The sequence below is a fragment of the Cervus canadensis genome, chromosome 32 (genome assembly GCF_019320065.1).
Source record: "Cervus canadensis isolate Bull #8, Minnesota chromosome 32, ASM1932006v1, whole genome shotgun sequence".
NCBI classification, from domain to species: Eukaryota; Metazoa; Chordata; class Mammalia; order Artiodactyla; family Cervidae; genus Cervus; species Cervus canadensis.
The window spans coordinates 34,183,773-34,209,350 of NC_057417.1; the positions used below are offsets into that span (position 1 = coordinate 34,183,773).

At 63.2% G+C, this 25,578-nt stretch overlaps 1 protein-coding gene and 1 long non-coding RNA gene across 5 annotated transcripts; one reads left to right on the plus strand and one right to left on the minus strand.

Annotated features, from left to right (window-relative positions):
* Nucleotides 1–10: 10 nt before the first annotated feature.
* Nucleotides 11–2,349, minus strand: LOC122433245. The gene is made up of 3 exons (XR_006267054.1): nt 2,242–2,349; nt 1,417–1,483; nt 11–142 (listed from the first exon to the last, which is right to left on the minus strand). It is a non-coding gene; the product is annotated as an uncharacterized LOC122433245 (long non-coding RNA).
* Nucleotides 2,350–11,148: 8,799 nt separating this feature from the next.
* On the plus strand, nt 11,149–25,461 carry GRIFIN (galectin-related inter-fiber protein). Of its 4 annotated transcripts, none has more exons than XM_043456148.1 (6): nt 23,397–23,513; nt 23,872–23,894; nt 24,113–24,192; nt 24,284–24,443; nt 24,974–25,140; nt 25,298–25,428. In XM_043456148.1, exons 2-6 carry the CDS (start codon nt 23,883–23,885, stop codon nt 25,311–25,313), a joined length of 435 nt encoding a protein of 144 aa, XP_043312083.1. In that variant the 5' UTR covers nt 23,397–23,513; nt 23,872–23,882; the 3' UTR covers nt 25,314–25,428. The 4 variants fall into 4 exon arrangements, with proteins under 4 accessions (XP_043312080.1, XP_043312081.1, XP_043312083.1 ...); XM_043456147.1 differs by having other exon boundaries at nt 23,418–23,513; nt 23,853–23,894; XM_043456145.1 differs by lacking the exons at nt 23,397–23,513; nt 23,872–23,894 and adding an exon at nt 11,149–11,499 and having other exon boundaries at nt 25,298–25,461.
* Nucleotides 25,462–25,578: the final 117 nt, after the last annotated feature.

A 25,578-nucleotide genomic window follows, 5' to 3' on the forward strand; every position in this document is an offset into this window, starting at 1 on the left:
CTGCTCCTCTTCGCAGGGTGCTTCTCACTGGATTTAGGATCCACCAGATCCAGGCTCATTTCCCATGCTGGCAAGGTGATGCTCAAAATCCTTTAAGCTAGGCTTCCGCAGTATGTGCCCTGAGAACTTGCAGATGAGCAAGCTGGGTTTCAAAGAGGCAGAGGAACCAGAGATCAAATTGCCAACATTCTTTGGATCATAGAGAAAGCAAGGGAGTTACAGAAAAATATCTACTTCTGCTTCATTGATTATGCTAAGGCTTTTGACTGTGTGGATCGCAACATACTGTGGAAAATTCTTAAAGAGATGGTAGTACCACACCACCTGACCTGTCTCCTGAGAAACCTGTGTGCAGGTCAAGAAGCAACAGTTAAAGCAGACATGGAACAACTGGCTCCAAGTTGGGAAAGGAGTCGGACAGGCTGTATAATGTTGCTCTGCTTATTTAACTTCTGTGGAGAGTACATTGGGTGAAATGCCGGGCTGGATGAATCACTAGCTGAAATCAAGATTGTCAGGAGAAATATCAACGACCTCAGATATGCAGATGATACCACTGTAATGCCAGAAAGTGAAGAGAAACTAAAGAGCCTCTTGATGAGGGTGTAAGATGAGAATGAAAAGGCTGGCTTGAAACTCAACATTCAAAAAACGAAGATCGTGGCATCCAGTCCCATCACTTCATGGCAAAGAGAAGGGGAAAAATTTGAAGTAATGACAGATTTTACTTTTTGGGCTCCAAAATTACTATGGACAGCGACTGCAACCATGAAATTAAAAGAGGCTTGCTTCTTGGAAGGAAAGCTATGACAAACCTAGACAGCATATTCAAAAGCAGAGACATCACTTTGCTGACAAAGGTCTGTATAGTCAGTGCTATGATTTTTCCAGTAGTCATGTACAGATGTGAGAGTTGGACCATAAAGAAGGCTGAGTGCCAAAGAATGGTTGCTTTTGAATTGTGGTGCTGGAGAAGACTCTTGAGAGTCCCCTGGACTGCAAAATCAAACCAGTCAATGCTAAAGGAAATTAACCCTGAAAGTTCATTGGAAGGGCTTATGCTAAAGCTGAAGCTCCAATACCTTAGTCACCAGATGAGCTGACTCATTGGAAAAGACCCTGTGCTGGGAAAAATTGAAGGTGAAAGGAGAAGAGGGAGGCAGAGGATGAGATAGTTAGATAGCATTATTGACTCAGTGGATGTGAGTTTGAGCAGACTCAGGGAGATAGTGGAGGACAGAGGAGCCTGGCGTGCTGAAGTCCACGGGGTTGCTAAGAGTCAGATACAACTTAGCAACTGAAAAACAACAAATCCAGGCTGACCCCCATCCCAAGGTCCTTCACTTAATTATGTCTGCAAAGACTCTGCACATAAGATCCCCTCCACAAGTTCTGGGGGTTAAGAGTTGGACTTACCTTTTTGGGGGAGGCCATCATTCAACCAGGGTCTCCCAGGGGGTGCAGTGGTAAAGAATCCATCTGCCTGCCAATGCAAGAGATACAAGAGATGCGGGTTCAATCCCTGGGTTGGGACGATCCCCTGGAGAGGGAAATGGCAACTCACTCCAGTATTCTTGCCTGGAGAATCCCATGGACAGAGGAGCCTGGCGGGCTCTGGTCCATGGGGTCACAAAGAGTCAGACATGGCTGGGCACACACACACCCCCCAAACACACACCATTCAACCCTTAAATGCCAAGGGTCTGGGAGGCTGCATCTCCCCTCACTGCCCGCCAGAGGCCCTGCACTTCATCACGGCAGCCTGGGGGCCATGGAAGTCACCCTTGACGTGTGTGAGTCAGGAGGGGCAGGGAGCCCAGCTGATGGGAGCGGGGGCGGCAGCTTGGAGAGCAGGCAGCTCCAGGCCTGCCCCCGGGAATGTGGATGGGATGGGTGGACAGATAGGTGCTGCACCCCTGTGCCCGCGGCTGGTCCTGGGGGCCCCGGGCCCCGCCCCATGTAAGGACAGAGGGCACGCGTCGATGGGCCGACACCCCCTCAACAGCCGGCACTCTGCAGGGGCCTCCCACTAGCAGGCCATGGGCATGAGCCTCAGGTCTGGGCATGAGCGCCGGGCAAGTGGCCACCAGGCCCGGGGCCAGTGAGGCCCAGAGCTCACCCCCCGTGATTGCCCCACCAGCGGAAGGCGCCTTCCGCCTGGAGTCACGGTGCCAGACACAGGCTCCACTTCTCCTCCAAGGCTCCTTTTTCAACAAGCAGAAGGCTTGGCTCCGAGCTCACCAGCTGGGACTGAGGCCGGGCCTGAGGGCTCCCACGCTGAGGGTGGCCTCCTCGGCCCTGACTCGCAGAGCTGGGAGCTCCACCACATCTTCTGTGAGCCCTGCTCTGGGCTCGGCCTGCCGAATGTAGCATGGGGTGAGGCTCCTACACGTCTGCGTGGCTTCCAGGGACCCTGGAAGCGAGGGACAGTGTCTCTGGCCACAGATAAACAACCTGAGGCCAGGAGGGGCCTGGCCTGGTCTCTCTGCCCGTCAGAAGCGGGTCGAGGCCCCAGATGGCCCACCACCTGCTGACCTCCCTCCTCCCAGGCCCTCTGGGGGCAACCGGTGGGAACAGGCTGTGTCTCAGCCTCCCAGCCCCGGGCGGCCACCCCCTGGGAGGCCTGGCCAGCGGGCTCAGGTGTCCCGCACGGCCGGTTCCTCTGCCTCGTCTCATCCTCGCCTCTGTGGAGCCAGAGGGCGGGTCAGTCCCCAGGGGCGGCAGCACGGAAGGCAGGCGGGCGGGGTGGCCGTCTGGCCTCAGGGGTGGGGTTGGGGGGGGGCCCTGGGCAGGCTCTGATGCCATCTTCCAAGTCCCCCCGGAGGCTGGGCCGTCCAGGTGTGTCCCCGGGGACCTCCCTCGATGCCCCTTCCCACGACCCCTGTGCCGCACCCCCGCCCGGGGTGTGGTCCTCACTAGCCGCCAGCTCTGCAGCCCCAGCCTGCCCCGGTCGGGGGCGCGGGGCCCATCTGGGGCCCACCGGCTCAGGCGAGTGGCTGCCAGCTGCAGGCGGCCAGATGGAGCCTGGAAGCCTTCCTGGGTGAGGGGCCTGTGCTCCCCGGCCGCCTGGTCCTTCTTGGGGGGGTCACAGTCGCGACCTCGTTTTATAGGAACTGAAAGGAGGCCCCGCATTTGGGGGTCCCGGCACGAGGGCCCTCCGAGCCTGTGGCCAGGACACCCCGCCTGCCACTTCCTGCTCCTGACTGTCCGGCCCGGCCCTGGGTCTGACCGGAGAGACCTCAGCATCTTGAGCTGGGCGGTTGGGAAAGCTGAGGTTGAGGGCTGGGCCGGATGGTCACCCTGCTTGTCTGCCTCTCAGAGCCACACTCCTGGTCGTGAAGTCTTAGTTCTGCGGATTGTGCATTAGCGGCGTGACCTCAGGTGAGTCAGAACCTGTCTGTGCTTGGGCTCTTCACCCTGTGAAATGGGAGCCGTTAGGAGACCTACGTCAAAGGGTGCAGTGAGGATCGCGTGAGCTGACCCCGCAGGCCTGGTGTGTGGTGAGGGCAGCAGCAGGCGGTGTCCTGGCCCCGTCACCGTGGCATCATCAGTCCCCCCCTGCTACAGCATGACCTCCAGAGCCCAATCTTGCCTTGGTCACTGCAGAATCACGGGGCGCAGGCCGGAGTTTATGCCCGGGGAATGCCTTTTTATGTGTGACATTTACTTTTGGCTGTGCTGGGTCTTCGCTGCTGCACAGGCTTTGGTCCAGTTGCGGCGAGCGGGGGCTGTCCTTCCTGGCGGGGCGCGGCTTCCCATCGCGGTGGCCTCTCTTGTCGCAGAGCACGGGCCCCAGGGTGCGCAGGCTTCGGGAGTCGTGGCCGGTGAGCTCAGCAGTCATGGCTCCCAGGCTCCAGAGCGCAGGCTCAGTAGTTGTGGTTCACGGGCTTAGTTGCTCCGAGGCACGTGGGAGCCTCACGGATCAGGGATGGAACCCAGGTCTTCTGCATCGGCAGGCGGAGTCTTTACCACTGAGAAGCCAGAGAAGCCGGGTCAGGGAAGGTCTTTAAACACAGAGCTGAGGCGTGAACCCAAGTCGGCCTCACTCCGGGGGCCTCCCCTGCTCTGTCTGTCTCTCTGGGGAGACCCCGTCTCCCGAGCCCGAGCCCCTCACAGGCTCTCTCGGCGCCCTGCTCAGCGCTGCTGTTACCCACGTGCTGCAGTGGAGACGGGCTGAGCAGGCAGCCGGCCCCATCCAGGGCACCCCAGTTTGGTTGGTGCTAAGGAGCTGCTGGGTGGTCCGGGCTCGGGGGTCTGGGCCGGGGCTAGGGGGATGGAGAGAAGCCGAGCTGGGTGTGGGGGCCCCGGGCCCCTGCAGGCGCGAAGCTGGGCGGGTGCCCAGGTGGCTGGGCCTGCCGAGACTCGCCGACCAGCGCCGCTGCAGACCTCAGGCACCCACGCAGCGGCAGATCTGGGTGCCCCCCCAGGGGCCTGCGACCCCCTCCCTGAGGGCCAGCGTGGCCACAATCAAGGGCTGCTGCTCTGCCAGCTCCACCCAGGGCTGGACTTGGTGGGGGACAGGGGCCCCTGAGGCTAGTGTTTGCTCCCCACGGCTGAGCCCGCCCGCAGGCAACCCTCACAGCACCTGCCGGACGTCATCCTCCCGGGAGTCCTGCGGACAGTTCTGGTCCTCGCGTCCTCTCCGGGTGCAGTGATGCTTGCCACACGGCAAGAGGTGCTGACCCTCACAACCTGTCTGCCTACGGCCTGGGGGAGGAGCGAAGGCAGGAAGTGCGGGGGAGGGGCGGCCTTGGCCTGCAGCTTGGTGATGGCAGCTGCAAAGCTAGGTCTTCCTCGGTTCCCCGGGGAGCCCCGGAATCCGGCTCCCGCCTACACATGGCAGAGAGAGGCCCTCTCCCCACCCCTCCTCCTCTCAGGGCCCCTGACGCTCCCTCCCACCTCTGGGGAACAGGACGTTTTCCCCTCTGCCGTCCAGTGGGGCGAGGAAGCAGAGGCTGGCTCGGCTCCTCCCACCCCCCCGGGGCCAGAGGCTCCGTGGGCCCTGGGCCCGCTCAGGGCCCTTCCTCACTGAACCCCTTGGCGGGCCGTCCCTCTAAGCTTCAGCCTCTCTCACCACTGCTGCCTTCCCGGGGCCCGGCCAGCCGGCACCTCACCTGCATCTTTGCATGGCTGTCCCCTCTCCCCCAGGGTGGCCCAGGCCTCCTTGGTCCGGGCAGTCCGGGCAGCAGGAATCTATCTGGGTAGCCAGCCTCCTAGTCACTCCCATGGCCCCTGGGAGCCGAGAGTCATGGGAGGCTGAAATGGGCGGAGGGTCCAAGCCTGGGCCACACGCTTCTCACTCAGGACTGGGCAGAAAGCTGTCTTGTCTCACGAGGCCCCTCAGTGAGAAGCCTGGGCCGTCACCCCTTGCCACCTAGGGAGAGGCCCAGGATTGGAAATCAGGCGCTGCCTCCCTGCTGGAGGCTCTAGCCCTTTCCGCCTAAGACTCAGTGTTCGCAGCTGTGAAACGGGGTGGTGTCCTGTTCTTCCTGCCTCACATGATTCCCGAGAGGTTGAGAAAGCAACGGAGGCCAAGGGTGAGCATCAGCAGGTGCCCAAAAGGGTGAGGAGAGACAGGCCAGTTTCAAGGGAGGATGCTCCCGGCTTATCAGGCCTGAATCCTTCTAACAGTCACTCATCCATGGCCCCCAGCCAGGGAGCAGCCACCACGCACCCCAAGACAGGAGCCCCTGGCAAGGTTCCCATCAAGCTGAGCTCCCCTGACATCTGAGCTGGAACCCAGAACTGGAAGCACGTTCTCCCAACTGCACCACCCCGATGGTGAGCTCCCCATCGCTGGAGGCATGCAAGCAGAGGCAGGAGAGGCGCCGTGGGGAGCCAAGCGTGGGTCTGGCATCCAGGCTAATCGAATCCTGGGGATGCCGGACTGCATGATTCTTTCCCTGGGGACAGGATGCAACAGGAAGCGGTGTGTGGAAAGACTGCACCCAGGAGGCAAACGGGACAGTGAAGACCTCTGGTGTGAATTCAGAGCAGCCCAGACCTGGGACCTCATCCACCTCTCGATGAGAGCGCCCCATCCCTTCATGCAGGGCGCCCACCGCCTGCCAGAAGCCAGGCACACGCTTGGGGCTGGGGCCCTGTGCTCGTGGGTCTGGCACCCGGGGGAGAAGGACTACACGGAACTCTGCAGGGCGTGTGGGAAGGGACAAGGTTACAGGAAGAACAGAACCGGTGCTGGACTTGGGAGGGCAGAAGGGCAGGGCCTGTGGCCTCACGGGGAGGGTGACATTCGAGTGAATACTCAGATCGGGAGGGGCACAGGGTGCATCTGAGACATCTAGGGAGAAAACTTGCAGACAGAAAACAGACAGAGGGCAGGCGCAGGCCTGGCGCCTCCCGGGTGCAGCGCGGAGGCCAGGCTCTCAGCGCGGGACTGCGGGAGAAGGCGGTCCCGTGCACAGCCGTGAGCACGTGGGTGAGGGGGCGGATGAGCAGAGGACAGGGCCCGGGGTGGGCCTGGAGACCCTCCACTCCCAGGACAGGAGCTGACCACTGGACCAAGGCTCCCCTCCCCACCTCTGAGGCTCCCAGAGGAGGAGGGCGGGGACTCGGGGACAATGCCAGGGACACAGGGCGGGGGGGGGGGGGGCGGACCTGGGGGCTGGATTTATGGCCTCTGCTCTGACCCCGGCAGAGAAACCAGCCTCGCTGGGCATCCCTGAGTCGCCAGCGACCAGCCTGGGGGTGGGACGGCCGGGATGAAAGGCCCAGGGAAAGGATTAGCCGTGGCCCAAGAGGCCACGCAGGGCGCCATAGCAACCGCAAGGCCACAGAGCCCCAGAGAATGGGGCTTGTGTTAACACCCCACACAGCCTCCCCCATGGGGCTGGGGGCTTGTTAACCAGCTTTCCAGGCGGCCCGGCCCGGCCCATTGACATGGAAATGCAGGCCTGCCATCAGTCAGCCCTGAAAAGGCCTGCCGGACCCTGAAAGGCGGCAGTCAGGGAGCAGGGGGCCCTCAGCGGGCGGGGTGGGCCGGGTCGAGTCTGAGTCCCACCTTCCTGCCCCGCGTGCCCCCAGAAGCTGAGTGCCCGTGCACCATGCCAGCAGGGGCGCCCAGGCTGGGGAGGGTGATGGGGGTCAGAGTGGGCCCCGGGAGGAGGCTCACAGGGGTGGTGCGGCGGCAGGAGGCCGCGTGTCCATGACGCCGGGTTGCATGGGCTCGGGGGTCAGCGCGGGGCACGGTGGGCCTGAGCCCGCTCAGTCCCGGAGTTCAGGGCTGAAGGGGACCCCAAACGCGGCCATGGACACAGGCGTGGGCAGGGGCTGTCTGACCCTCACCCCCACCCCGGGGCCCACACCCATCCCACCCTGCCCCCAGCTCAGAAGTGAGCTGTCCCCGAGCCTGCCCAGAAGACGCGCTCAGGTGACCTGTCAGAGCGCTCAGCCCTCCCCAGCACTGAGACAGGGGCTCAGAAAGGAGGAAGTGGGGGGGGTGTGGGTGGGGAGAGAGTCCCTCCCCCGCCCCGGCGGGGGAAGCCCCTGTGGGGGGAGGTGTGCAGAAATGCTGGGCAGGCCCGCGGGGGCGGGGGAGGCTGGGCAGGTGCCTAAGCCCCTGCTGAGGTGGGATTACAGCCATCTGGCGGCCCCCTGCCCACCCGGCTGGCCCCCTCCCCCGGGCTCCGGGCAGAACGGGGGTCCCTGCAGGGCGGCTCTGGCAGCTGGCTCCCGGGCGGGGTCTCAGTTTCCCTGTCGGCAAGGTGGAGTTGGCAGTGGGCAAGGGTGCCCGGGGGGGCGGCGGGGCCTGAGGGCTCAGGAGAAGGCCTCTCTGCACTGGCCTCCGGAGGCAGAGCCCACTTGCCGGGCACTGGATGTGTCCCCGAGCCTCAGACCCTCATACTGGCGTGGAGAAGGGGTCGCGGGCTGAGCCCTGGCTTTGCAGGGAGGTGACGCGTCTCCCTCTGGAGAAAGGAGCTGGAGGCACGATCCTGGGGAAACTGAGGCTCAGGGCCTTGATGCCCCCCAGGGATCCCAGCCTCAGCCCTGGCTGGCCCTGGGTTTTGCTCACAGGGCACCCCTGTTCCTGCCTACAGACACAGTCGGTCACACGCGGCCCGCGGCCCCAGCCCGGGAAGCCCGTCTGCAGCCCTGGGCCCCCGCCCCCACTGGTGTTGGGTTTCTCAGGGCAGGGCCCCAGCTGCACACAGCTGGCAAAGGGCGGGGGGCTGGGAACCTGAGAAGGCTGCGTCCCCCCGGATCCCAAGGAGGGGGTCGCCCATCGGAGCCTCCCCCTGCGTTCTCAGCCCCCAGCTGCCATCTGCCTCTGTCCCTCCTCGGGGAAAGAGGCGGGGCCGGCCCGCATTCCTGCACACGGCCCTCCCCACGTCTGCCTTCCCAAACCTCCCTTCTTCCCCAGCAGGCCCCTGGCAGTGTCTGGGGGGCCACCCGGAAGTGCTCGGGGGCTGCCCCCTCCGCCCACCCGGTGCCCTGGCGTCTGTGTGCACTCTTGCCCGCGGCCCCTGGCAGCTCCGTGTCCCTCATGCCCCCTGTACGTCCGGCTCGGCTGGGCACCTCTCCGCCCGCGCCCCCCGACAGGGCTCAGGAAGGCCCTTGAGCTGAGCGGGCGGGCAGGAGAGAGGCAGAAGGAAGGAGGCTGGCTGGACAGTGGGGACAGGCGTGCCAGGAGGAGGGGATGGGCCAGGTGGGCACCCCGCCCTGTCCTGCATTCTGGTGACACAGAGGCCTTCCGTGAAGGGGTACCTGGCTGGGCAGAGGGAGATGGTGGAGGGATAATGGGTGCCAGAGGAAAGTGCAGACCTCCAGGCTGAGGGCTGAATGCGAGGCTCCTTACTGATCCCATGGACATCCTGAAGGAGGAGGTCCTAGAAGCTGGGCCATGGCAGGTACATAGGAGTTCGCCAGGCAGAGACAGGACTCGTTTTCTAAAGTTCTGTGTGGGCCTGGTACTTCGCTCAGTCAGCATTTCTAGAGCGCCTCCTGTGTGCCAGGCCCCAAGCTGAACTCTGGGACAGAGACATCCAGAGAGGACTGCTCCCCACGCCCTGCAGGAGGAGACAGGCCACTCCCTGAAGCCTAGGGAGGACGAAGGACTGACCTACACTGGGACGAGCTTCTTGCAGGGGCAGCTTGCCGGGCCTGGGGGGACGGTGTGTGCAAAGGCCCTGCGGCCACGAGACTGCAGTGTTTGAGGACAGGAGAGAGGTCAGCGAGGAGCCAGACAGAGGGGCGCGCGCACGGTGAGGGGGAGGCGGGCGCGGTGCAGGTCGCGGGGGGTCCCACCCTCCCATGTGCGCCGCCCCCCACCCCCAGGCTTCCATGGGAACCCAGAGCCTGCAGTGGACTCCTGAGGGGCCCACACGGCGGTGCTGAGGGCCGCGGGGGCTTGTGCAGGGAATGATGTGCGCACACGGGGGACACATAAAGTCACATTTAGAGACACTCAGAGACGGGGACGCGGCAGAGACGCAGGGACTTAGGCAGGCTCTTGGCCCCCCAGGCCCCTCTCCCCCAGCCGCCCCCCGCCCCCAGCACACACACCAGCCGCCAGGCGGATCCCCTTTCTCCGCTGCCCCTTTCTCTGGCTCTTCAGCAGAGCAGTTGCTCGAAACTAATTGAATTTTCCGCCTGGGAAGGGCCTGGGGAGTTAAGGCGGGTGGGGGCTGGGAAGGAGCTTGTTAACAGGTCTGGCCTCCCTCCCCACCCGGCTCCCCGGCTCCCCGCCTCTGCAGTGGGGGCGGGGCGGTCAGGCCCTGGTGGCCTGGGAACAATGGGCAGACGGACAGGACGCAGCCCCCGCCCCAGGCAGGGCCTGAGGGGAAGACAGGAGGCCTGGCCGTGGCCCCGTGCACCCCCGCCACAGAGAGAATGGGGTGTGGCCCCGGGACCGTAAATCCGACCCTCCGGATGGTGGATGCAAGGCGGTCCCTGCAGACGCGGGAGCCCAGAGCGCCGCCGGCGGGGAGACTGAGGTCCGGGCAGGCCCTCTGTCGGCCTGGGGACGGGAGAGCCGGCGGCTGGTGGCTGAGTGGGCTGGGGCTTCGGGGAGAAGGGGTGGCTGAGGGGCCCCAGGGTTCCCTCCGCCCAGCTCCAGTGCTATCCTGGGAGGTGAGCTGCAGGTGTGTGCGTGCGTGACAGGTGTGCGTGCGTGACAGGTGTGTGCGGGCTGGGCTGACGAGCAGCAGCCTGGAGACAGAGGAGGGGGCTTGTAACCCTCGCTGCCAGACCCCTGCCCCCCTACCAGCCTCCCTTCTTTGCTGAACCCCAGCCCCCTCCCACTTGGAGACTGCCCCAAATGTGCGGCGGTTCCGCCCTGTTGGCAAGCCCCCCCTGCCCCATACCCTCATGGGGGCCGTGAGGGTGTGGGGCGGCTCCGGGGGCTTCGGGAGCCAGATGAGGGGCCCCCGACCCCCGGGAGGTGGCCAGACGCTGGGCCAGGCCCGGGGGCTGGCCTCTGACTCGGGACAGCCGCGTCTGCCCCTCCCTCGCTAAACAGCTGCCTCTCCGGCCTTACCAGGGCTCCTGCCTGGGGGACCTGCTGCGGGGTCTCGGAGACGGTGGCAGGACTGCAGGTCTTGTGCCGTGGGGGCCCGGCCCCTCTGGCCCCTCAGTGCCCGCCTGGCCTCCCGGCTGGGCCCAGAGCTGCACAAGCCTCCGTGGGGGGTTGGGAAGCGTGGCTGTCCGTGGAGGGCGGCGGGACATGGCTGTCCCTGGGGATGGGGTGGTGGCACGTGGCTGTCCTGAAGGCAGAGTGGCTGTGGCCCAGGACAGGGACGCTGAAGCCCTGGGCCATGCCGATGGGGGTGAGGCTCTGGTTCGGGGTTCAGATCCTGACTCCATGTGTATCCCCCCCAGTCCAGATCCTTCCCCCACTAGGTCTGCAAGGCTGCGGGGGTTCCCCTGGAGCAGGGTGGGTCCCAGACGTGGGGTCAGGGGGTCTGGGGAGGACCAGGGGCCCAGGCGAGGCTGGAGGCAGCCTGGGGTGACCGAGAAGCCTGAAGCTGCCAGCGGCCCCGGCTTGCCCTGCCCCCCAGCTGACCTCCGGGATGCCCGCAGGCACAGCCCGCCTCCCTTCCTGCCCCCTCCCCGGGGCCCTGGCCCACGAGGCAGGCACACCCGTTCCTGCCTGCTTCTCCGGAGGGCACGCGCCAGGAACCCGTGGCAGCCTCTCCGGCCTGCGCCTCTGGGGGTCACGTGGGGGTCACGTGGGAGCCCGGGGTACTGAGCTGGCCGGCGGGGGCAGGCGGGCCCTGGGCACTGATGACCGCCTTTGCCAGGCTGGGGGATGACCTGTCTGTCCAAGCCCACCCAGCCACATACCACCCACCCACCCAGCACTCCTACCGAAGGGCCTTAAGCGCCTGCCTGCCGCAGACCCGGGGCCCGGCTGGGTCACAGGCGCTGACCAGTGTCCTGTTCCAGGACCACAGGCTGGCCACACCTCAGCGTCCAGGCATTCAGACAGGGATGCAGGCCCTGGGGGGCATGTGTGAGGGTCACTGCCTGGAGCTCAGCACCGTAAGTCACTCCTAACAGCCGCCAGGAGGCCATCCTGGGGAGGTGACCCATGTCTAGGGTGGGCGGGGCCGTGAGGGCAGAGTCCCGGCGATCAGCCTCCAGGGCAGGCGCTCTGCTGTAGAGAGAGGCCCCAAGAGGAAGGATGTGGTTGGAGACGAGTCAGAGATGCAGACACAGAGACAGCGAGACCCAGAGGACAGTGAGGTCGACCGGGTCCTCCCCTCTGGTTCGGAGCCCCGGACGGGCGGCCAGCGAGCCCGAGGCCCCTCCCTCCTCCATCCCAGCAGGGAGATAAAGGGGATGAGGCTGTGATAAGCCTGAGTGTCTTGGCAGTCGGAGCCTGATTCTCCTCTTGGGGGCATTTTTTCCCTATCAAGTCATCCTGGGCTTGGTCCAGGGCCCTCTCCCCAAGCCTGGGGTGACCAACACTCCCCCGCGAGACACCCTGAGGCCAGAGAAGGGTCTGCGAGGGGCCTTTCCCACAGCCTTTCCTGGAACCCAGGGCTCCCCTTGTACTGAGCTCGCGGGGGATGGGGAGGGACGTGGAGTCGGTGAGGACCTGCTCCTCCGGGCATCTATTGGTCCATCCGGGCAGCAGGGCCCCTCTGCGGCCTCTGGGGCTGTGCCTGAACGGGGGTTGCCCACCCTGCTCATGACAACGGGTCCAACCCCGCCAGCTCCTCGGGCTTGGGTCAGAGACCAGGAGGGCCAGCTGCGGCCTCTGTCTTCCTGGAGCCCCCACCCCGAGCGGGTAGGCGTGGCAGAGGAAGCCATCCGTCGGGGTGGGGGTGGTGGTGGTGACAACTCAGGGTTCCAGGAAGGAGCGAAGCTCCGAGCAAAGAGGACACTGAGCCAGGCAGAGTCCGGGGCCCCGCCTGCTGTCCCCACCGCGTCCTCTCTGCTTCTCTGATCCTGCTCCCTTGGCCCCCTGCCCCCTCTGGACAGACAGATGGACAGAGGGGCATGTGAGTGGAGGGATGCATGGGTGGATGGACAGAGGATAGAAAGGAAAGATGGAAATTAGGACCGATGGAGGGACGCTTGGAGGATGAGTGGTCAGATAAACGGAGGGGGCGGACAAAAAAGACAGAGGGACGGATGGACAGAGGGATAAAAGGACAGCTGGATAAATTCTGGGCTGGCTGGCTGGCTAGACGGGTGGATAAGTGGCGTAGAGATGGAGAGATGGCAGGAGAGTGGATGGATGGAGAAGCAGATGCTCATATAGACGGAAGGATGAGGTGGCAGAATAGTGGCCCCCACCACCCTCAAAGAGTTCCCCGTCCTTCCCCCGATACCCATGGGTTTCTTGCCCTTATGCGGCAAAAGACTTTGACGACGTAATAAGTGAAGAATCTTTTTTTTTTTAAGTGAAGAATCTTGAGACAGGGACAAAGAGGTTTTCCTGGACCTTGCCAGGGGACCCAGTGCGGCCACGAGGTTTTTGTGAGTGAAGAGGGGGTCCGAGGAGCTGTGAAGGTGGAAGCGAGGCTGAGTGTTAGCATGGCGACCTCTGAAGACGGAGGCCGGGGCCTCCAGCCAAGGGATGCAGGCACTTCTGGAAACCGGAAAAGGCCAGAAAATAGACCCTCTCCTGGGGCCTGCAGAAGGGATGCAGCCCTGGCCACACCTTGATTCTCACCGGCCAGACCCATGTCTGTCCCACGGGGCTGTGAGATAATAGATTCGCGTTGTTTGAGGCCACTGCGTTTGCGATAATTTATTACGACAGCAACAGGAAGTTAATACAGACAGAAGGACAGGCGCTAAATGGAGGGGTGAGTGGATGGATGGTCAGAGGGACAGGCGTGTGGAGGGATGGCCCCAAGGCTCACTGCATAGCTCACACTTAGATGAGCCCTGGTGCTGAGGGCTGGGTGGTTAGACCTCTGGCCCTAAGCAAGGTTCGGGGTTCAGACGCCCCAGGCGTCCAACATAACCAGAGCCCTCACACCTGCAAGGCATGAGCCAGGCCGTGGGCCTCAGGGCTTACTGAGATCGGCCTAGAAACTCCCAGAAGGCAGCCCAGAGTGGGGCCTGCCCAGGTCCTTGGGGGGTCCAGACAGCCTTTGTTTGGACGCTCACCTTCACACACACACAGACAGCCACACGGACACACGTGTGCACACGCCTACCCACGCTCCTACACGGACACCACGTCGCGGCGGAGGAAGGGCCTGCTCAGCCCTGAGCCTGTGTCCCCAGCCACGTCCCTGGGCCTCTCGGGGTCTGCATCTCCCCATCTGCGGGCTGAGGGGGGCGGGGGGTGGGATGGGAGCCCTGGCCTCGCGTGGGTGTGGCGTCAGAGCGGCGGTCCTGGCCCTCGCTGCTGTTCCTGACCACCAGGCTTCCTCCCCCGCGCCCCTCTGGGAGGGACTGTAATTAACTTCTTCCTGTTCTGATCAGGAGCCTGTTTCCAAAAACATATTTCGAAGGATTATTTTGCAAAGGAAATGTTTTTGAAAGAATCTCGTGTCCCGACCCAGCCTGGGGAAGTGGGGGCCGCAGTCGGAGCGGGGACGGGGCGGGGTGGTCCTGGCAGGTCCTGGTGGCTGCGGCGAGCTGGTCCCGGCCCCTGGCCCCCCGTCTGTCCGGGGCAGGGAGGGCCTGGGGCGAGCAGAGGCCAAGAAGTGCGAGGAGGTGAGCAGGGACGGCTGCTCTTCCCCCCACCCGCTGCTGCTGCCCTCTGCTGAGCTGAAGGCCCCGGCCACCCTTCGCTGGGGAGTCGCCGCCCGTGGAAGCCTCTGCCCGGCTCCCTGTTGACCACGCGCTCCTGTCCTTGCCTCTCCCCAGGGCCCTCTCCTGTCCTCTGTCCTGGGCCTGGAGTCCTGCCCACCCTGGCCCTCATGCAGAACACCCGCTGCGGCCAGGGGGCATAGGCATCCTCCAGCCAGTGGGGCGCCGGCCTCGGTGTCTGCCCCTCCCGAGTTCTGCTGCTCCCGTGCACACCTGGCGGGCACTCACTTTCTTCATTTCTTGCTGGGGTCAAGAAACACATTGTAAAACTTCCATCATCAAAAAGCGAGCAATACTTTGATGGAGCGTTGCTGGGGGTGGGGGGAGTTGTTTGATGGACAGTTTTGGTTTCCAGTAGAAAACATCTCGACTCTTCTCTGGGACGTGTGGGCCGGGGACATGCCAGAGCCTGCAGAGTGCTGACCCTGACCCTGACCCTGACCCTGACCGAGCAGACTCCAGCCCCGTCCGTGTCCCCACACGGGGCCCACCGCGGCTAGGTGGCCTTAGACGTCCGTTTACATTGTTCACCTCGTTGTGGTCACCAGCTCCCTGCACATGACGAGCATTTAGTAATTGTCTGTTGAACGAATGATGGATGGATCATGTGGATCGCGATAGGGGTCTTGCAGTAAAGACCCTTTAATTTAAAAAAAATCTACCCTGCAGTTCCCACTGCTCAGAGTTCCCGGCTGGGTCCTGGGGTGGGGAGGGCCTGGCTCCCCAGGCAGCACCCCTGGCCTCCGCTTCCCCCCAACCTCCCCCTCACAGGGGCCAGCCCACTGTGGGTCTCCCCTTCCCTTTTGTTACTGGGGCTGCGGTCACAGTGCTGGCCACGCCGCTCGGGGGATGACCCCCAGGGGGCCCAGGGCAGGGAAAGCCCGCCAGCAGGGGGCATGGGGAGCAAATGTGAGAGGGACACAGAGGGGAAGGTGTGCTCCTGCTGAGCGGCTGAGAGCAGGAACTCGGCCTCTCTGGGCCTCAGCTTCCATCCTGGGAACACAGAGCGCCTAGGAGATGAGTCCTTCATGACCTCTGAGGCCCTGGGGTCAACCGGGTCAGACAGGGCTCCCCACCCACGGCGCTGAGCGTCCACCCACCTCCACCTCCCGTTCAGCTGCCCGCCCAGCCGGACCTCAGCCAAGGGGCACAGCCCCCTCCCGCTCTGGAGGCGCCCTGGAGGCCCACCCGGCCTGGCCCTCTGGAGGGGCTGGGGCTGCCAGTCTAGGGCGCCCGTCTCCACCCACCGCCTCTGCCCACTCCACAACACTGCTTCTTCACGTGCCTCTGCGGGTCTCTGTCCATTCCCGGTTTCTCTCGCCCTCACCCCCCCTGCCGGCCCCGCTCTGCCCCCCCAGCCCCCACCCTGCACTGGGCTTGCGATGTCACCGCCTGGGGTCCCGGGACTCCGCCCCCCCACAGATGTCCTGGAACTGGCGTAAGGTTATTTCGGGAGCTGGCGGCTCCCCTGGGCCTTTCCCAACAGTTCTGGCGAGCGTGTTCGCGGGAGTCAGCCCGAGCGGGCCGAGGACATGCGGCGGCCGGCCCGGGCAGGGCTGCAGGGAGCGTGCTATGGGGACTCGGTGACCGGCGCTGACCTCCGCTGTCCCAGTCGGGGGCACCGGCTGGGCCTTCCCAGCTGTGCGGGGCCAGAGCTGCCCCAGAGGACGCTAGGGAGGGGGCAGCCCCAGTCCAGCTCGGTCCCCGGCATGTAGGGGCCGCTGGACGCTCCTCACGTGGCGCAGCCCAGCCTGGTGCTCCCTCCGCTCACCGCTAAATGCCACCTCACTCTTTCCCCGGCCCCCAGTGCTCCCACGCTGCGGTGACGCCAGCCCCCGTGCTGCTCTGACCCCAGGGCCTTTGCATCTAAATCCCTCTGCCTCTCCTGAGCGGGCCTTTCTCAGCATGAGCTCTCGAGGCAGCAGCCACTTCCCCTCAGAGTTCCCTTCCTGCTCCAGCTGAAACAGCCCCCACCTCTGAAGAGCCGACTCGCTGGAAAAGACCCTGATGCTGGGAAAGACGGAAGGCAAAAGGAGAAGGGGGCGCCAGAGGTTGAGATGGTTAAATAGCATCACTGACTCAGTGGACATGAATCTGAGCAAACTCCAGGAGACAGTGGAGGACAGGGGAGCCTGGCGTGCTGCAGTCCACGGGGTCAGAAAGGGTCAGACATGACTGAGCGACTGAACGAGAATTCCACCCCTACCTTCTCAGCCTGTGCCATTCCACAGAAATAGAATGCAGGCACAGATGCAATTTAAAATTTTCCAGTGGCCACATTAAAAAAAAAAGATTTTAAAACAGGTAGAATGAATTTTAATATTTTATATTTAACCCAGGGCTTCCCCAATGGCTCAATCGGTAAAGAATCCATCTGCAATGCAGGAGACAGAGGACACTCGTGTTTGATCCCGGGGTTGGGAAGATCCCCTGGGGGAGGAAATGGTTAACCCATTCCAGTATTCTTGTCTGGGAAATCCCATGGACAGAGGCGCATGCGGGCTACAGTCCATGGGGCCGCAAAGAGTCAGACACCATTGGGCAAGCATTCCTATTTAACCCAATACATACAAAATATTATCATTTTGTTCAGTTTAGTTCAGTCACTCAGTTGTGTCCAACTCTTTGTGACCCTACGGACTGCAGCACGCCAGGCCTCCCTGTCCATCACCAACTCCCGGGGTTTACTCAAACTCATGTCCATCGAGTCAGTGATGCCAGCCAGCCATCTCATCCTCTGTCGTCCCCTTCTCCTCCTGCCCTCAATCTTTCTCAACATCAGGGTTTTTTCAAATAAGTCATCAGGTGGCCAAAGTATTGGAGTTTCAGCTTCAGCATCAGTCCTTCCAATGAACACCCAGGACAGATCTCCTTTAGGATGGACTGGTTGGATCTCCTTGCAGTCCAAGGGACTCTCAAGAGTCTTCTCCAACACCACAGTTCAAAAGCATCAATTCTTCGGTCCAACTCTCACATCCACACATGACCACTGGAAAAACCATAGCTTTGACTAGATAGATCTTTGTCGGCAAAATAATGTCTCTGCTTTTTAATATGCTGTCTAGGTTGGTCATAGCTTTTCTTCCAAGGAGCAAGCATCTTTTAATTTCATGGCTGCAGTCACCATCTGCAGTGATTCTGGAGCCCCCCCAAAATAAAGTCTCTCACTGTTTCCATTCTTTCCCCATCTATTTGCCATGAAGTGATGGGACCGGATGCCATGATCTTAGTTTTCTGAATGCTGAGTTCTAAGCCAACTTTTTCACTCTCTTTTTTCACTTCCATCAAGAGGCTCTTTAGTTCTTCTTCAATTTCTGCCATAAGGGTGGTGTCGTCTGCATATCTGAGGTTATTGATATTTCTCCTGGCAATCTTGATTCCAGCTTGTGCTTCTTCCAGCCCAGCATTCCGCATGATGTACTCTGCATATAAGTTAAGCAAGCAGGGTGACAAGATACAGCTTTGAGGTACTCCTTTCCTGATTTGGAACCAGTCTGTTTTTCCATGTCCAGTTCTAACTGTTGCTTCTTGATCTGCATACAGATTTCTTGGAGGCAGGTCAGGTGGTCTGGTATTCCCATCGCTTGAAGAATTTTCCACAGTTTGTTGTGATCCACACAGTCTAAGATTTTGGCGTAGTCAATAAAGCAGATGTTTTTCTGGAACTCTCCTGCTTTTTCTATGATCCAACAGATGTTGGCAATTTGATCTCTGGTTCCTCTGCCTTTTCTAAATCCAGCTTGAACATGTGGAAGTTCATGGTTCACGTACTGTTGAAACCTTGCTTGGAGAATTTTGAGCATTACTTGGTTAGCATGTGAAATGAGTGCAATTGTGCAGTAGTTTGAGCATTCTTTGGCGTTGGAATGAAAACTGACCTTTTCCAGTCCTGTGGCCACTGCTGAGTTTTCCAGATTTGCTGGCATATTGAGTGCATCACTTTAACAGCATCATCTTTTAGGATTTGGAATAGTGATCTAAAATCATTAATGAGATATTTTACACCATTTCTCTGCACTAAGTCTTGAAAATATAGTGTTTTTTAATACTCACATCTCAATTCACACATTTCAGGTCCTCAAAGGCTAAGTGCAGTCAGAGGCTATGGAACTGAACGGTACAGCTTTTTTTTTTTTTTAATGCTACTGTCCTATTTTACTTTTTTCCTAGCACAAATCACTATCTAGAATGTTCCATGTATTTGTTGAGCTATTTATCATTTGTTGTGCTCTCCACAATGCCATGCAATAGGCATGCTGAACATGTTTGGGAGTGAGTGATGGGAGGCTACATGGGTCTGACTCACCCTCACCCGGGAGGGGTCACGGCCCCCGGGTCACAGAGCAGGTCACAGAGGTTCACTCTCTAGAGAGCGGGGGCTTGAACCCATGCCTGGTGTCCTGCATCCCCTTGAGCTGTCGCCATCTCTGCCCTGGTGCTGGGCGCGGGGACTCTGGGTCCTCGAGGCGCCCGCAGCCCCATCTTAGGCAGCTTTAGGGTCCCCCAGCCACTTCCTCATCTAATTGGATTCCCAGCTCTTCCGCCTTCAAATGGGGCTGCTGCTGGGTCTGTTTATAAACCCGGTGCAGCCTGCTTCCCTGGCGGCTCCCGGAGCCCAGAGCCCATCTGGAGGAGTCGTTACAGTCCCCCCTCCAGGCCAGATGTCCGCTGGTCTGTCCCGCCTGCCCAGCCCAGCTGGCCGCCAGCCTCTGTCCTGCCGCAGATACCTCACCTTGGCCTCTCTGCCCGGCCAGTGGCCGCCGCAGCCAGACAGCCTTCCTGGCAGGCCCGTCTGGGCTGGTTGAGCTTCCTGCAAGATGGTGCCATCGTGGGATAACTCCTGACTGGTACTGGTCAAGGCCCAAGAGGCCCCGGGTCCCAGCCACATCCCACCCCGCCCAATCCAGAGCCATTAGGGAACCCTCCCCCTCAGCCCCAGGACCCCAAAGCAGCACTGCCAAGGGCTTTGGGGGTCTCCTGAGCACATCCTTTGACAGGTCAGGGTCATTCCCAGCGTGCCTCACCAGGGACCCATGCATGCGGCCCACAGCAGCCTCAGGCTCTCCGTCTGTGAAATGGGAAGGGAGGCCTGTGCCTAGCAGGGCTGTGAACAGACGTGAACTCACTTGGGGGACTGCAGAGGAGGGGGGCCCTTGTAACACACGCAGAGCTGAGGAGCGCAGCTGTGGGAGCTGGGAAATGACAGAGGGAAGCTGGGCGGGGGGAGGCTCTGTCCTGCCTCCCAAATCCTGCCCCACTTCCGCAGGGCTGTGACTGAGGACAGCAGCTCCACCAGCAACCTGGGCCAGTGAGGTCTCCCCCTGACCCCGGCTGCCGCATCTATAAGCACGTGGTGAAACAGAGTGGGGGCCGGGCGCCCCCTCCTGGGGGCTGAGGCCTGACTGGGGTGGGCCTGCACCCGCTCCGGGAAGCCTGTCTGGGCAGGAGCCCACATTTGCCGACAGGAAGGGGGAAACCCCAGCCTTACCCCGACCAGCGTCGAGTCTCCGTTGCTCAATTGCCCAGAGCCCTCCCTCCGTGTCCCTTGCTTGGGTCAAGGCCAGCTTTGCGTCCGTGTCCGGCTGAGCTCCCGGGCAAAGCTCATGGTCCCCCTTGGCAGCCTCAGGTGGGGAAACCAATTCTCAGGGAGGGGCAAGGACTGTCTGCGGTCAAGGGCAGGCAGGCCGGCTTCCACTTGCAGGGAAGGACTGGAGGGAAAGGCAGGGCTTTCCTGGCGGCTCAGCCGTAAAGGATCAGCCTGCAGTCAAGGAGCCGTAGGAGATGTGGATTTGATTCCTGGATCAGGAAGATCCCCTGGAGGAGGGAAAGGCAGCCCACTTGGGTATTCTTCCCTGGAGAATCCCATGGACAGAGGAGCCTGGTGGGCTAGAGTCCATGGGGTTTCAAAGAGTCGGACACAACTGAAGCGACTTGGCACATTCGCACATGTGGAGTGAAAGCTGTGGGTAGGGAAGGAGGGGTGGCCCCAAGAGGGGAGACCTGCAGGGTCCCCACAAGAGAGAGGCCAGGCTGACGCCAAGTGTCCTTTGGGCCAACAGCCCGCCCCTGCCAGGAAGGAGGCGACATCAGACCTGGTAGCCCCCGCTTGGCACTGACTGGGGTAAAACCTTATCACCCTCCACGTGCCCCCGCATGAGCTGATTCTCTGGGCGATAAGAGACTCGGCGGAAAGCAGGGGACACAGACAATGGCCTGGCACTGGGTGGGCAGCTAGGCCAGGAACAATGCCAGCCCAGATGAGGGAGGCGATGGTGGTGCCTGGCAGGAAGGCCAGGGAGGGATGGATCTCAGCCAGGCAGCAGAGGTGGGGCGGGGAGGGCTCCTCCCGTCTCGGCCTTTCCCTCCCCAGGGCCTTTGCACACACTGTTCCCTTTTCCAGTAACACCCTCCCCCGAGTGCCTTCTGTTCTAAGCTCAGTTCCAATGTCACCTCCTCCAGGAAGTCTGCCCAGACCAACTCATGTCAGTCCAGGTTCCCCCAGACACCACGATCCCTCCCCATATTTTCCCTCATAATAATAATTCAGTCACGTGAAGCTGGACTTGTCCTTTAACGTTTGCCCCCTGCCTCAGACACTGGAAGTTCCCTGAGGGCAAAGGCCCTGTGGCTCTCTGTCTGTCTGTCTTGTGAACCACGGCTCAGGGCCCAGCACAGAGCAGGGCTCAGCTGACGTTTGCTGAGTGACTGCGCGGGCGGCTGGTTGTGATGGGGGCGTACCCCACCTGGCCGAGGGGTGAGTGATGAGCACTGAGCTCACAGCGGGGGCTCAGCTGAGGCGTGACCGCGGCCGTGCCAAGACGGGCGGGGTGCCCTGGATGTGGCTTTCGCGTCTCCCTTCCCTGAGCCTGGCCGCCAGCTGCCCCATGGCCGGAGCCCGAATATCCAGTGCAGGTGGCGCCGTTTGTAAACAGACTGAGCTCCAGGGCGTGTGTGCTCACTCAGTCGTGTCCGACTCTCTGTGACCCCACGGGCTCTAGCCCTCCAAGGCTCCTCTGTCCATGGGATTCTCCAGGCAAGGATACCGGAGTGGTTTGCCGGGCCCTCCTCCAGGGGATCTTCCGGACCCGGGGATTGAACCTGCGTCTCCTACAGCTCCTGCGCGGCAGGCGGGTTCTTTACCCGCTGAGCCATCAGGGCTCCAGGTGGACGGTGGTTACCACTACGCCACGGGGCAGGATCTCTCGTCCAGGTACCTCTGCACCAGGCCCGTGCCTGGAGCCACCTGGCGATGGCAGCCCCAGGGCTGAGATGGGCCTCTGAGCCCAGGCTGCTGTCTGGGTGGATATCCTCCGTGGAGCTGGGTGGAGACCCTGCTGCTCGCTCTGGAAACCAACAGCCTGGGGCAAAACCGCACATCCGGGAGGGGGAGGGGCTGCGTCTGGCCGCTCTGGCTGGGCAGGTCTCTTTGCTCCAGGCCCCAGCCCTGGCTGGCCAGAGACTCCAGGTGGGGGCACCGCCCCCGGCCCCCGCCCCCACCCCTGGGGGACCCCTGAGGACAGCTGGGGTCCGGGTTGGACTCCACGATGTTGGGTGCGCCTGCAGGGCTGCGCCAGCCCTGAGGGGCCTTCAGGGCCCCTGGCTGCCCGGCCACTCCCGGCTCCCACCCCACGTGGAGAGGTGCCAAAGCCACAGGGGCGGGCGGGGGTGAGACCACAGGCCTGGCCGTGTGCGGGCCCATGCCAGGCACAGGTGTCACGGGGTGGGCAGAGGCCCAGAGCCTGCCTGGGCCCAGTTGGGCTTCATGAGGTCCCCAGGCTGGAGCTAACAGGCAGGCTCTCCACCCCGCCTGCTCCGGGTTCAGTGGCTACTTGCAGCACAGTCCCCAGAGCCCCCATATACGGGGAGGCTGAGGCTCAGAGTGGGACAGGCCTGCGTGCATCAGGGGTCCTCCAGCTCCTCACTCAGGCCAGGGCTTTCAGCCACTGAGCCCCGGGGGCCCTCAGCCGGGCCCTCTGCTGACCTCAAAGCCAGGAGACAACAGCCCAGGGCGCTGCGTCCACCCTGGGCTACCCTCCCTGCCTGGGGGAGAGGCGGGGGGCACAGATGGCAGTGTGCAGCTGGGAGGACTGCGCCCAGAGGCTACCGGCTCTGGGCCCCCGGAGTGCTGGAAGCCCGCTCGGGACCCCTGAGTGCATGTTCTGCCCACCCCGGCCCGTGCTGTCCCCAGAGTCCAGGCCCTGAGCGCCCACCTCGCGGTGGGACCGGAGGCAGAACCAGGAGATGCAGAGGCAGGAAGGGGCTTCACATTCTCTGAGACCCTCGGTGAGGCAGGGGTCAGGGGTCTGCCGTGCTCGGGCCCCAGGATGGCCCGGCCAGGTGGGGCCCTGGATGTGGGAGTCAGCAGGCCGATGTCTGAGCCGGGAGGCCACGGCCGAAGGCCTCACCTCCACTGCCCAGGGCTGCCCCCTGCAGGCCCCGCCGGCCCTGCCCAGCCCCCCGCCTGCAGGGGAGGGTGAAGCTGGTGCATGCCCGCGGGGGTCACGGCCACCTCCTCGTCCCTTCCCATTACCACTACCTCCGCATCAAAATGACAGGCACACACTTCTCACCAGCACAGAGGGAGGCCAGGCGGGACCCAGCAGGGGGCGGAGGGAAGAATGACCCAGGGGAGTGGGGTTGGGGGGGGCTGGCAACCCTGCCCCCCTGGGGCCCTGGGGGGCCAGATAAACCCCGGCCCCTGCGAGGCTGGGCAGGGAAGAGCAGCAGCCCCAGGAGCCGCACACTCAGCCTCGCACACGACACCCCCACATCCAGCATGCACATCGTCACGTGCTGACTCCCCCCGCCACCTGGCCCCACACTCACCACACATCTGCACACTTACTTGCACACTCGCTGCCCACGCACTGCACGCCCCCACCGCCCACAGCAGCCCCGGGGATCTGTGCGTCCAGCCTGGCTCCTCTCTGCCTCGTCTCCCTGAACAGGCTGGCCAAGACTCCCCCTTGGCCGCCCGGAAAGCCTGGGGAGATACTGCCTGTCTCCCCCGCATGCTCCCCAAGGACCCCAGCCTGGCCTGCTCCGCGGTCAGCTGAGGGGGCTCAGGAGCAGGCCAGGAGGGATGTGGGGTGTGGGAAAGGCCCCCCCACCCCATCCACCGCCAGTGCCCTGGAATGCGCTGAGCGCAGCGGCCGGCCTAATCCGCGCTCCGCCCGTAGGGCGGCTGAGCCCCTGGAGCAGGGCAGCCAGGGGAGGCCGGGCTGGACTGGGGGGCTTGAATCACCAGGCGGCCCGACGGCCCCAAAGTCCAGGGCACGGTGGGTAGGCCTCCTCTCTTGACCAGATGGGGGAGTCTGGGTCCCGGAGACCCTGGAGGCTGAGGCTGACTCGGGGGCTGCCTGGGCCACGCCTTGCCTCCAAGAATGGAGGAGAAGTGCTTTCCTGGGGGTCTGGGGGTCCTCGGAAGTGGAGTGAAGCCTGAGAGCCAGGCAGGTCCCCGAGGAAAGGGGGTAGGGAGTGGGCCACCCTGTCCCGGAGCTGGCCTAGAGGACCTGCTGGTGGGGCTGGCGAGAGGCTGAGGGGGCAGGGAAGGCCGGTGACCTCATCCCTGGGGTGGGGCCCCGCGCCCCTGCCCAGCCCAGCCGCTATATCCCCAGGCTGCGCTGCTCCCCACAGAAGCCGGAGAGATGGCCCTGCAGGTGGGTGAGACCTGGATTTGGGGAGCAGAGAGCAGGGCCCACTGGGGCCCCGCCAGCTATGCTCCCCCTCCCCGGAGACCCCCCGGCCAAGTGGGCATGTTGATCAAGGGGCGGGGGTCTGGGCGCGGGCCACAGGCTGTGGGGCTTCCTGGGGGAGGGGGTACCCCAGGGAGAGGAGGCCCGGGACCCAGGCCCTCTGCCGCCCCTTTTGTCTGCAGTTTGAAGCCTTCCACGCGGGCGGCCTGGCCCCGGGCTGGAACCTGCTGGTGCAGGGACATTCTGACTCTGGAGAGGACCAGTAAGGGATGCGCTCTCCCCCTCCCGGGTCCCTTCCTCGGCCTCTGCGGGTGACTGCCAGCCGCCCTCACCAACGCCGTGGTGCCCCCCAGGTTTGAGATCAACTTCCTGTCTGAGACGGGCGACATCGTCTTCCACATCAAGCCCCGGTTCTCCAGCGCCACCATGGTGGCCAACACCTTCCAGGGCGGCCGCTGGGGCCAGGAGGAGGTGTCCAGCGTCTTCCCGCTGGTGCTCGGGGAGCCCTTTGAGGTGAGGGGCCGGGGCGAACCCCTGGGAGGTGGGGGAATCCGTGGGGAGGGAGGGGGAGGCCCGTGGGGTGGGGCAGGGAGGTGGGGGGAGGGTCTGTGGACTCACCAGGGCCACCCACTGCTTTGCGGGGTCGCACTGAGGCGCCCCGTGCCCCGGGCTTCCAGCAGCCCTGCTCTCCCCGCTGGGGCTCCGGCTGAGTGGGGGGCTTATTGCAGATGCTTACAGGGGAGAGCCAGTTCAGGAGTCTCCCTGCTGGGTCTGGGGGCTGCAACCCCTGGCTGCCGGCTTACCCCTCTGAGGCGAGGGGAAGGGGCCCCCAGCTGGGGGCTCTGAACCCCTGAGGGGTGGGCCTGCATGACGGGGGTGGGGGGTCCACATGCTGAGGGGACTCGGACCCACCGGCCTCCACGTGCTGCGGGGACCGCGGGCCGCCCGTCCCCGCTGGGCCTCCGGGGCTCAGAGCTGTCGGAGCTCACGCAGGGGCAGGACGCAGGCCCCAGGGCCACAGGTCCCTGGCCTCCCGCCCCCAGATGGAGGTCAGCTCGGACGCGGAGCACTTCCACGTCCACGCCCAGGAGCACAAAGTGCTGCAGTTCGCCCACCGCCACAGGCCGCTGGCCGCCATCACGAGGGTGCAGGTGCTCAGTGACCACCGCCTGGCCCAGGTGGAGCTGGCCCGGAAGGGCCTGAGCTGGGGGTAACGTTCCGCCCACCAGGCATCTTTATTCGGGATCCCACCCGCCCGGGAGGGGTCTGTGGGCTCGGTCCTCCCGCCCCGATCCTCTGCGAGCCCGTGGGCCCATGCGGGGGGCGGGGGGGGGTCTGGAGCTCAGGCGGGGGTCTGATGCTTGCAGGGCCGGGGGCTACTGAGCTGTGTCAGAAGTCCCAGGATCGAGCCTTGGCCGTTGACCCTCCCACGTCCAGTGAAGCCCACTCTGGAGAAGCTGGAGGGGGAGGGCTCTGTGGTTCTGGGACCCGCATTTCAGCTCCACCTCCAATAAAGTTTAAGCAGGCTACAGGAGCTTGGCTGCTGTGAGACGGGGGTGGGTCGGTGCGGGGTGGGGGCCAGAAGCCCCTGAGACGTGTGTCTTGGGGATGGTCTGACCCTTAACTCATCCCCAGGACACGGGGGTCT

Coding starts and splice junctions, on each gene's coding strand:
- GRIFIN (XM_043456145.1), top strand. CDS start 11,242: ATGACCGCCTTTGCCAGGCTGGGGGATGACCTGTCTGTCCAAGCCCAC. Junction 11,500..24,112: donor ACTGCCTGGAGCTCAGCACC/GTAAGTCACTCC, acceptor TTTTGTCTGCAG/TTTGAAGCCTTCCACGCGGG. Junction 24,193..24,283: donor TCTGACTCTGGAGAGGACCA/GTAAGGGATGCG, acceptor GGTGCCCCCCAG/GTTTGAGATCAACTTCCTGT.